This window comes from Chenopodium quinoa, unplaced genomic scaffold (genome assembly GCF_001683475.1).
Source record: "Chenopodium quinoa cultivar QQ74 unplaced genomic scaffold, ASM168347v1, whole genome shotgun sequence".
NCBI classification, from domain to species: Eukaryota; Viridiplantae; Streptophyta; class Magnoliopsida; order Caryophyllales; family Amaranthaceae; genus Chenopodium; species Chenopodium quinoa.
Window position 1 is genome coordinate 126,918 of NW_018744890.1, and position 11,163 is coordinate 138,080.

At 32.7% G+C, this 11,163-nt stretch overlaps 1 protein-coding gene across 1 annotated transcript; it reads left to right on the top strand.

Annotated features, from left to right (window-relative positions):
- The first annotated feature begins 2,906 nt into the window (after positions 1-2,906).
- Positions 2,907-3,671, top strand: LOC110705949 (NADH-ubiquinone oxidoreductase 20.9 kDa subunit-like). Its single transcript, XM_021883868.1, has 2 exons — positions 2,907-3,200; positions 3,293-3,671. The coding sequence occupies exons 1-2, from the start codon at positions 3,047-3,049 to the stop codon at positions 3,451-3,453; spliced, it is 315 nt and encodes a 104-aa protein (XP_021739560.1). The 5' UTR covers positions 2,907-3,046; the 3' UTR covers positions 3,454-3,671.
- The last annotated feature ends 7,492 nt before the right edge of the window (positions 3,672-11,163 follow it).

The following is an 11,163-nucleotide window of genomic DNA, read 5'->3' on the forward strand; positions in this document are numbered from 1 at the left end:
TCATCAATTTTTAGAAGTAGAGGAATAAACGATCAATAATCCTTCAAATCCAAAACTAAAACATTGTCAACAAACTTTAAGAATATACCAATTTAAGAAGAAAAATTGAAAAGAAAGAAACCTGAAAAGTAGTTTGAATGGTAAATACTAAGCGACCGTCAGTCCATCACAACCAACTTGCAACTATTGGAACTCCCTGAAATTAAATGAACTAACCATTAGGATTTGAATACAACATTGAAAGAGAAACATAATGAACTTACTTAAAACTGATGGGGAGAAACTTAGTTGAAGACAAATTTGACTAAAGTTCAACTTTAATTTTCATGAGCAAAAAATACAATTTAAAATTTACATTGGGAAAAAATCACTGATTGTAAAGAGGGGGATTTGAGGAGAGAGAGGGATATGAGTTGTAAAATAAAAATATGTTTAGATTAGAGGAAGAATATTAAAAGAAGATAGGAGAAACTGCCTTTACGAAACAACATTATACTATGATAGAGAGAACTATTTTTTTAAAAGGCAAATTATAAAAAAAAAAATTAATGGTGAAAAATGAAAAAAAAAAATAAAAAAAAATGGAATGTGAATATGGCCACGTGGCACTCTAATTTGTTTGCAAAAGTTCACGTTATTAAATATTAGTATTGATATTGATATTGATATTGATTAAACTCTAATAATAATTCTACACATGTATTTCAAAAAGGCATGACTAATAAATTTTAAAATTTTGGATGGAAAAGATGTTTTATTGAATTTCTGTTTTATAATTTATTTTTTTATTTTTATGAAAAAATTATTTTCTTGAATAGGCATAATTAGGGGATTAAGATGGAAGAGATGTAAAAGAGATGTTTGATTATATTTCTATTGTAATTGTTTTTTTTTTATTTTTTTAAAAAAAATTATTTTGTTGAATAGGCATGATTAGGGGATTGGGATGGAAGAGATGTATGATTTTTTTTTTTAATTAAAATAATAGTATTGAGTAGAGATGAAGAGAATTGGAGGGGAGAGAAATGAAAGGATTAAATTATAAGAAAATTATCTCTCCAACTTGAAAGGAAAACTCATTATTCTTCCTTTCTTTTCCTTTCCCTTCCCTCCCCTTCGCCTCCCTCCCCTTCTTTTCCTTCCCTTACCTTTACCCAAACAAAATAAGTTTAGATCTACGCTATATTCCCTTGAGTATTACTCGTAAATAAGAGTACTTATACGGTAATCTTTCTCAATTATAGAGTACTCTCTCCGTATTTTAATAAGTGTTACAGTTTGATCAAATGCGCATGTCGCGACACGACTTTGACCATTAATTTATCTAATTATATATAAGAAAAATCATAGAAAATTTTATAATACTCCGTATGAAATTATACATTATAACAAATCCAACAATGCATTGTACAATAACATTTGTTTTTTTTTTATATATTAGTAAATTAATCCACTCAAAACCATTATGTGAATAGTGAAGAAAGTCAAACTGTAACACTTATTAAAACACGGAGGGAGTAATTTTGTCTTATGTCTAAGAATAGTAATTTTCTCGCATTTATTCTAGTTTGCTATAAGAGGCATTAGCATAGCAAGGTAATGAGTCACATTATAGTCCTCAATCATCTCCTTTATTTGCTTGAGAATTTGATTAAGTGACATAATTATACAGAAATATACTTGGCAAAAGATCCAAAGTGGGAGACATTGCTATATGCACCCGGGTGCACGGTGCACTCAGGTCTATATAAAATATTTCACCAAAGTGGCGAATGTAGAATATTTAGTGTGGAGTGCAGAGTGCTTGTATGAATACTCGAACCTAAGACTTTTTGCGCAAACTCAATGCATTACCACTATGACAAAGCTAATTTGATGTTATTTATTGCATTAAAATTGTATTTAACCTATAATTTTACACCTTTACCTAATTAAAAAATATGAAAAAATCAATTTTTGGAGGGGCCAGTGCCACCCAAGCCCCTTAATAGATCTGCCCCTGCCTTCAATACGATGTTGAGCTCATAGAGTGTAATGAGGACCTAGCAATATGTTGATCTCTAGTGTTGTTGTACTTTATTAGTTATCTTTAATCAGTTGAACTTATTTTGTTGAAACTTATGTTAATAAGTCGAGGAGAATGAAATCCAAATAAACTCAAACAAAATAAGTAATAGTAAGTTCATACATTATTCCTGTCAAATGAAATGTAACACTTTTTGTTAGGGAAATAATAAAGTTCACACATATACGAAGTATGTGAGTTTAGATAAAAAAAAAAAAGCTCATATAAATTTAGTTACGTCAAAGTAAGTCGAAGAAAACACTCTTTAAGAAAATACAATCTAAAAGGGTTAATAATTGAGATTGCATTTGCATGTAAAATTTTCGATCATTGACATATGTCAAACAATAAATTTTAAATTTTTTCAAAGTTAAACGTCAAATTTTGTAATGGTACTGTCCTTATCTTAGAGCATACAAAGTATATCATTAGAACCATATCCGGTTAAAAATCCTTATGATCTTAAATTCTACTAACATGATTAACATGCAGGTTCTACACCAACTCACTCATACTCAACCTAAATTGGTTAACTTAGGCCTAGGCTTTGTCCTACCCCATCCTATCCTAATGGGTCACAGTCGATTCGTGTTTATCAGTTTAGGAAGTATTTCAAATTTGAGTCATGTCTAATAATCTTATGTGCCCATGTTAATCAAATCCTAAAACAAGTCACTCTGATTTAAATTGAGATTTTTAGTCAAATCAATTTTTAATACCTCTAATTATGATTCATAATAAGAGTGCCAAAATCAATTTCTATGTTCACCAACAAAAAAAAAAAAAAAAAAAAAAAACAATACTCTTAGAAAAAAACCTTAAACGCTGTGTTTTACCAATTGGGCCAATTCCAATCCCAAAGGCTAAAAAAGGGCAAGTTTTACACCAGATCGTAGCAGCTAAAAGAGCAAACTTTAAGAGAGAGAGTGAACCAAATCTCAGTTGCCGGTGCTCCGATCACCAGAACACAGGGGAGAGAAAATGAACACCGACATCACAGCATCAACAAAGCCCGAATTTACAGTAGTCGATCGAAACCCACGTTTCACCAAAGTCGTCGGTAATTTCAGCTCCCTCGATTACCTCCGTTTCGTCACTATTACCGGCGTTTCAGTCACCGTTGGCTATTTATCCGGTAACCCACTTCAATTTTCTGCATTTTAATAATACCCATTTCCCAATTTTCAATCTTTTTGATTCAATTTTTCTGGGGTTTTTGTGATTTAGGGATTAAGCCTGGAATTAAGGGTCCTTCAATGGTGACGGGCGGGCTTATTGGGTTGATGGGCGGGTTCATGTATGCTTACCAGAACTCTGCTGGCAGACTCATGGGGTTCTTTCCTAATGATGATGAGGTAGCTAAGTACAAGAAGCAGCTTAATCAGTGATTTTTAATTTATGAAAATGGGAAATTTGTGGAATTTATGATATATTTTGGTCAGTTTTTAGGGGGATGTTTGCTTTAATTTTGCAATGATAATCAATCTCAACAACATTTTTGCTGGGGTTTTGAATGAAATAATGTTCCCAATTGTTGTCATACTGCAAACCCTTGTTCATTTTGAGATTATATATGATGAGGTGTGAATCTTATTTGAAGTGTTTATATTGATGAAAGTGAATGTTGCATTGGATTTTAACAGCTGGTTTGATTTACTTAGGAAATTTATAAAGTTGTGTGTGAATTTTGCTACTGGTTGGCAAATGTGGCTTGTAGAATTCGTGTTTTATTACATGGCTCGTTAATTCATCATTGACAATAATGAGATTATGTTTAAGCTGGTTTAGTAGATGCTTAAAGGGGCAGTCTTGTGGCTTTATTATGTGTGAGTGATGTTTGGCCTTTTTTTGTGTGTTTGATCTTGGCTAATGGGTTAAAAATCCGATAGTTTGACATTTTTCTCTTATGAGCATTTTGAAAGATTTCGAGTCTTTAATGTGTTTAGGGTTGACTTCAATTGATTTAATTGGAATACTGGGCCTCAATGATTTGAGTTAAGTTTGAATAGCCTGTAGTCTTGTCTAGGCTAGCTGATTGCTTGCGGTTATCTGTGGATTATTGGCATAGTTTATCTAAGGGGTGCTTACCTTGAAACTTACAGCTACTTTAGCTCTTTTTTTTTAGCTACTTTAGCTCATTATATGTGAATAATTCAATAATCTCTATCGAAGACTAGCTCTAGGAGCATGGAAAGCATCAAATAAAAACTAAAAGGCTATTCATTTAGACGAAGATTCTCACAATTTCACCCATTAACCTCAGCCTTTGGCCCAAAAGAAATGCAGTTTTAGCTCATTTATACATTGAAATGTTAAAAATCCTCATACCTACGTTTCTGCTGTTAGTGCTCCTGTCAGTTTACCAGGGTGATTATGTTTCTGGTGTTAGTGCTCTTGTCAGTTTACCAGAGTGAAAGACCTAACAGTGTAATTGTAGAAATGCAGGATTGTGAGTTTGTGACAGAGATCAGGAATTTTTTTTTTCATGAGTTGCTTAATAGTTTAATGTCTGTCAAGTCATGAGCTTCTCTTCTTCTTTCGTAAATCTCATACTTTCAGTCTTGTTGATAATTCTTCAGACTATTCTTCTATTTGTATTTCACCTTTTTTCGGTTTGCTATCCTGTTGTTCATCTCCCAACCTATCTAGTGGTAATACAATAGCCTATTCTGCTTCTCAATACTCAGATACTAGTGTTTAGTTGGGTAATGGAGAAAGAGCGCAACATTTAGGCTGCACAATATTTTTCAACTCATTTTGTTAAGCTGTGGACTTTTGTGGGCACATGACATTGCAATGGTATGTTAGCAACCTAATTTTAGGCCCCTTCTCTGCATTCCAGGTTGCATGTCTTTTACCAGTATAGCAGTGAGCCAGTAAATTATATGGAACATGTTGGTTGTCGGGATTTGAGATTGTTGCCTTTTGCTGTGCACTTAAGGAATCAGGATTTGAGATTATCACCTGTCGCTGATGACATTTTAAATTAAAAATGTTTAGGTGTTACTCTCACCCTGTCATATTGCATGAGCAAGTCCAGACAAATCTGGATAATATCAAATAGTACTTTGAATGATGCATTGGGCAGGCCTGGTGAAGGCAATTGCAAATCTTATTTGGGTTATAGGATCTGATACAGGATTCACTTCCCTAGAGCGAACAATGACACTTAACCATTTGGCCTCCTTGCATATTCTAACTTTTAGCTAGCTCAATGCCTGTACTCTAACCTATGCGTGCATTCATAGCTCTTCTTACATGTTATAACTTCCTTGCTAGCTCAATGCTCTTTTCCTATGCGTGCATTACCCACTCATGTAGTGTATGGTTTTCATTTCTTCAACATTCAACTTGATAACATATAAAGTGTATCCTTCACTTAATCACATGGTCCTGGTGATAGGTAATTACTCCGTACATAGCCTTACTAGTATAGTTTTTATGAGTCTAATAGATCTTATTGAGGCATTTTGCATCTCACATTTATATTTCTCTTTCTATGCATGCGATGCTGATTCAAGTAATTGAAACATTACGCTGTATTAGCATTCAAACGTGGTTAAGTATGAGCTGATTATAGGTTTTGGAATTTATTTCAGTTCTTCTTATTTAGGTGTGTGTTGTATGCATAGAGCTAATTAATGAGTGAATGTGTTCATGATCTCGTGTTGCATTATGCTGTAAGGTTTTGGAGATTTATGTGTATTGAATTGCCTGAAAGCTGAAAACTTGCATGGTTAATGTTTTGCACACTGTCCTTGTCCTTGAGTTGTAATTGGTTTAGTATCTTGCATTTTCTGGATGTGTGGCTATAAAGCTCTAAATGCTCCTTTGAAAACCAGGGTGGTTCTTATGAATGTATCTTGGGAAATTAAACTGATAAAACTTGTTATGGTAGTTGACAGAGATAAATAAAATTAGGCTAAGGCTCTGTTCTCCTCACACCTTATTTCAACAAGTTTAAGCAAAATTAAGTGTCCATGTAGTCTAGTTGTTATCGGTATGCTTTATTTTCGTCCAATTGAGACTGTGTAGCTACATTTAGACTGCCAGACCCAAGTTGAGTTACTGATGGTTTCTGAAAGAGAGTTGATCAAACCTCATATGACACTTTTAGACAAAACCAATGGCCACCCTTCATAAGAAAAAGTTGGAATTTTTAGCTGTTGAGAAGTTCCTTACGGAGATTTGTTTCCTTATGGTCTCTGCCTTGTTCTTCCTTATCATAGTTTTTCTGATGTTGAAATCGAGTCCCATGGCAGTTTATCTCACTTATTCTACGTAGATCATGTCTAGATTGCTGGTAAAATGCAAACATTAGCATGCTGCAACGATTTTACTATGTCGATTTTCCATAATCTGTCCATAGGCTGATGATGCTATGCAATGTATATTCTATTCCCTCATGCTGATTGCTGAAGCACACCATATGTATCTGATTAGGTCGACATCTTAGCGTTTTTAACTTTCAGCAAGTTAATCAAAGCAAACCAAAGGAGACTATAGCGTTTCTCGTACATGTAGTAATTCGTCATGTCTTGGAATTTGAAGCATACTTTTCTTTGCCAAACCGAACACTGTACTACCTGTCTCTTCAGGTGCATGCATATCTTATTCTCAACATAAATTTCTTCTCCAACCTACTAGTACTTGTTCTTTCAATTTGGTCAGTTTTCTTTGTACTAGTATTGAAAAGAATTTGTCAAAGTAATTGATTTTGTATTCCAATTGGTAGGATTAGGTCATAAGACGAGATACAATAAGTGATACTTTGTACATGATTCGTATTCTACCTTATATGTTATCATCATAAATACGTAATATTTATTGTTGAAACCCAACTAATCAATGAATAATTTAACCATGAAATTTGAAAGAACCCCAAAATAGGGCCAATTTGTCAATTATTGTGATGTTATTATGTGATACATTCAAAATTTCAAATATTCATTTTCAGCCCTCAATTTAAGTATTTGATATCTTCATATCAATCATACTTCCTATGTTCCTTTTTAGATGACACAGTTTGACTTTTGCACTATTTATAAACAACACTTTGACTAGTTTTTGTGATTTGTAGCTACGATAAAATATAATCATGTGGGATCTTGTTTGAATCGTCTTAATGTATATTTTATTAATAATTACTTTTTATAATTTTACAATGTTGATAATGGGAGATATAAATCGTTAAAATTGTGCATTGGCAAAAGTGATAAAAGAAACGTGTCATCTAATTATGAACGGAGGAAGTAAGACTTTAGTTAAGCTAATACTCGTGCATTATTTCTTTTTTAAGAATACTCATGCATAACTTTTTGAGTAGAGCTTTTAAGAAAGAAGTTTGAATAATACTACTTGTACACTATAAATAAGGATCATTAAGGACTAAGGAGTGATATTAGATTGAATAATTTATCATCAATACCCAATAAACAACATACAAGAAAACCACCCCCCCCCCTTTTTTTCACCTGTCAAAAAAAATAAATAAATAAATTTGTTGGTTATAAAATCTTCCAAGAAATGCTAATCCAATTTCTAGCATTTGATCATTAGATTTAAACTCGTGTGACGTACGTTGTACAATTTTGTGTCTTTAACTAACATTTGTATCACATTCAAACCCGAACTCGTGAAATTCACAATTTTTTTAATTTTGTTAATCTAGCAGTATGTATATTGATATCTTAGCCGTGTATCAGTTTTTTTTTTCTAAGTTATGCCCCTCAAGTAATTAAGTTTTTAAAGTGTGTCTATACCTTTTCAAATTTCTAAGCCATGGCCCTCAACTCATTAGTAGTAATTAAGTGTACCCTCCTTGGGTGTTTACAAGTTAATTGAGGTTGGTGTTTCGTTGCTAGAGTTACAGTGGTTAGAGTTGTGGTAGCTAGGGTTTCTTTTTTCTCTCCTTTTTTTTTTTTTTTTTTTTTGAAATTTAAAGCTAACCTCAGTTAACTTATAACGTTCATGGAGAGTACAATTAATTAATGATAGTGAATTAAGGGACATAGCTTAGAAAATTAAAAAGACATAAGCATACCTTAGAAGCTCAACTACCTAAGGAGCATAGTTTTTTTTTTTTAAAAAAAAAACCCTTTTTCTTTCTACCAAAATTAAAAAAAAAATAAATAAAAAAAAAAAAAAGGAAAGAGAACCATAAATTGGGGTAGTATCGGGCCGGGTTAGTAGGGTAATCGACGTGCTCAAAAACTCAACGCAGCAATAAGTGGTACATACACTCTACAATTGTGTTAATTCTTAACCATTCCAAAAACTTCAGGGTTGTTTGGTTCTTCCTTATTCCTAAACAATGGAAACTCTTTCTTCCCTCACTACCCTTCCTCTAAACTTCACTAATTTTTCAAGCAAAATAATTACCCAAACACGTCTTATTAACCCTAGTGGTAACTTAAGATTGTGAGCAAACTACAAAGAGAGATACTAATGGAGAAATCAATAATTACCCAAAATTCGCATTAATATTTATTGTATGTGGGAACTTAAGATACCACCGATGAACACGTATGTTAAATAACAATCAAAATAATCAATTGATCATACAATGTTGAAGGACCATTCAATTATTTTTTTGAACATATTTGCATGTGATTAGCAAAAAAAATACAAGTACCTCATTTGATAGTAGGACCACTACACATCAATTTTTGCTAATTTGGCATCTATTGTTAATGCAGCTGGAGTAATACCTTTCATTGTTGCGGGAATTGAATTCAGCAAAAGAATTGTAAGTGATTTTACCATTACACATTTTCAGCTTTCTTCACCTTCTATATATTGTACATAGCACTGTAAAACGGTTTGACAGTTCGGGTTTGGTTCGGTTTGAAATCGATTCGGTATTAAATCGAGTCGGTATTAAATCGGTTTAAGTGTCTCGCGGGTCGGTTTCAGTTCGGTTTAAATATTTATCGGTTCGATTCGGTTTCGGTTTAATCTTGATCGGTTTTAATTCGGTTCGGGTTGTAAACAGTCCGGGTAGTAAACGGTTCGATGCAAACGGGTTGCGGTTTGTTAATGGTTCGGTGTAAATAGTTTTTATCCCGGTTCAAACAGTTTCGGGTTGGAAGCGGTTTCGGGTTGGAAACAGTTCGGTTCTTTTTTGGTTCGGTTTATAACTGGTTCGGTTTTTTTCGGTTCAGTTTATAACTGATCCGGTTCTTTTTTGGTTCAATTTATAACTAGTTCGGTTCTTCTGCGGTTTAACGTTATTCGGATCGGTTCCCTTCCGAGTTTACTAAATTACGATTCGGGTCGGTTTTCGGTTTCAAAAAATCAATTGTTTATCGAGTCGTTTGGATTTGGGCAGTTAAATGGTTTTGGTTTGAAATTTGATAGTATTTGCTGGTTAACAAGTTTTATATAAAGTAAAGACTTCATCATTTCATATTTAGGCATCATATTATAAACAAATTCACATTGATTTTATAAATGTATATCATGTTCTGTTTCAAGTTTAGTCATATTGATCTTACTAGTGTATTACGAAGTAGATTATAAAAGTTAGTGAATTAATGTATTATTGTTTTACAACTAGGTTGTTATATGTTTCTTATTTAATAATTTAAATACTAGTGTCATAGTCATGATTTGATGAGTTCTTATTAAATGGAAATTTGCAATTTGGGAATTCGATACTTGATTAATCAACAAGACTGATAATTATGGCTCGTTTATCTTTATATATTTTCATGAAATTATGAAGATATTACAAAGTAGTTTGATTTGTGTAATGAAAGAAAACATTAATGATTTATTAACAAGGTAATATTGATTAGTTCAATCGATCGTATGTACACATTAACGCATAGCATCTAACCATCTCATAGTTAAATACTTCGTATGTATTAGTACAAAGTTATAAATTAGTGAACATTATTTTGATTGGATCAATAACTTGAGCTGTTGTTTTAAATTAAATTAGGATCATTGTTCGTGTAGTTTAAGTATAATGATCTACACCATCTCTAACTATTATTTTAATACTCCATCCGTCCCTTTATTTTGTCCCTTTGTCATTTTTGGGGTCAAACTTTGAAAATATTGACCATAAATTACCACTAATCTATAAAACAGTAAAACTTAATTTTGTCACGAGACTCATGAGTCATGACTCATGACTTCATGAGTGATCTTTTTAAATTTGTATCATTATATATTTTATTAATATAATGTTTTTATAATTTTTACTTGTATGAAAATAAAGATATACTACGTAGATGTTTTAATACGCGTCTTGGAGACTGATCCCGATCAAATGAATACACAACACACAAAACATCATCTAATCAGTCTCAACCATAGATCAAAAACAATCTACGGTTAATTTTTTTCTCCCACAACACACACGGATCACCACTCTCAACCATAGATTAAAAACAATCTACGGTTAGCTTTTTTCCCCACAACACACACGGATCACCATTCTCAACCATAGATTAAAAAATCAATGGTTAGATTTACATCTCAACCATTTTGATACCCTAATTCCACTTTCACTTTCACGCCTCCTAGTTCTTTCTCTCTCTCATCTCCTCTCAGATCTCACTCATTCATTCACGGCGCCTCTTCGTTTGTCGTCTCTCTCATTCATTTTCAATTCTCCCTAATTCATTCACGGCGCCTTTCGTTCGTTGTTGCTGCTCATCGGTGTTGTTGCTGCTCTAATCCTCGCTTATCAGTGTTGTTGCTGCTCTAAACCTCTCTTTTTTTGTCCAGGTATGATATCTCTCTTCCTCGTACTTCTTGCAACTGATTTAATCTGATTTATGAAGTAGAAGAATTAAAGTTGTAGTTGATTTAATGAGTATATAATTGTATAATTGTAATTTAGTGGTTTACTGTATAACTCTGATTAGTGGTCTATCTTAAGTTAGTTAGTATTTGACGGTTGTATTTCTTGACTGCTTTGCATTATTGTTTGCATATCAATCAAAATGAATCAAGATTAAAGAATTGAACAGGAAAGAGTGAAAGACCAATAATCAAATTTGACATTAAAATTTAGGTTTTCTAAGCTACCACACTATATAACATAGTTGTCCACTACGTTTTGCATTATTATAGTTATAATTCCC

Bases quoted from the DNA above. Each gene is read 5' to 3' on its own strand.
- LOC110705949 (XM_021883868.1), top strand. From the start codon at position 3,047: ATGAACACCGACATCACAGCATCAACAAAGCCCGAATTTACAGTAGTC. The intron at 3,201-3,292 runs GTAACCCACTTC...TTTGTGATTTAG, and splicing joins CACCGTTGGCTATTTATCCG to GGATTAAGCCTGGAATTAAG.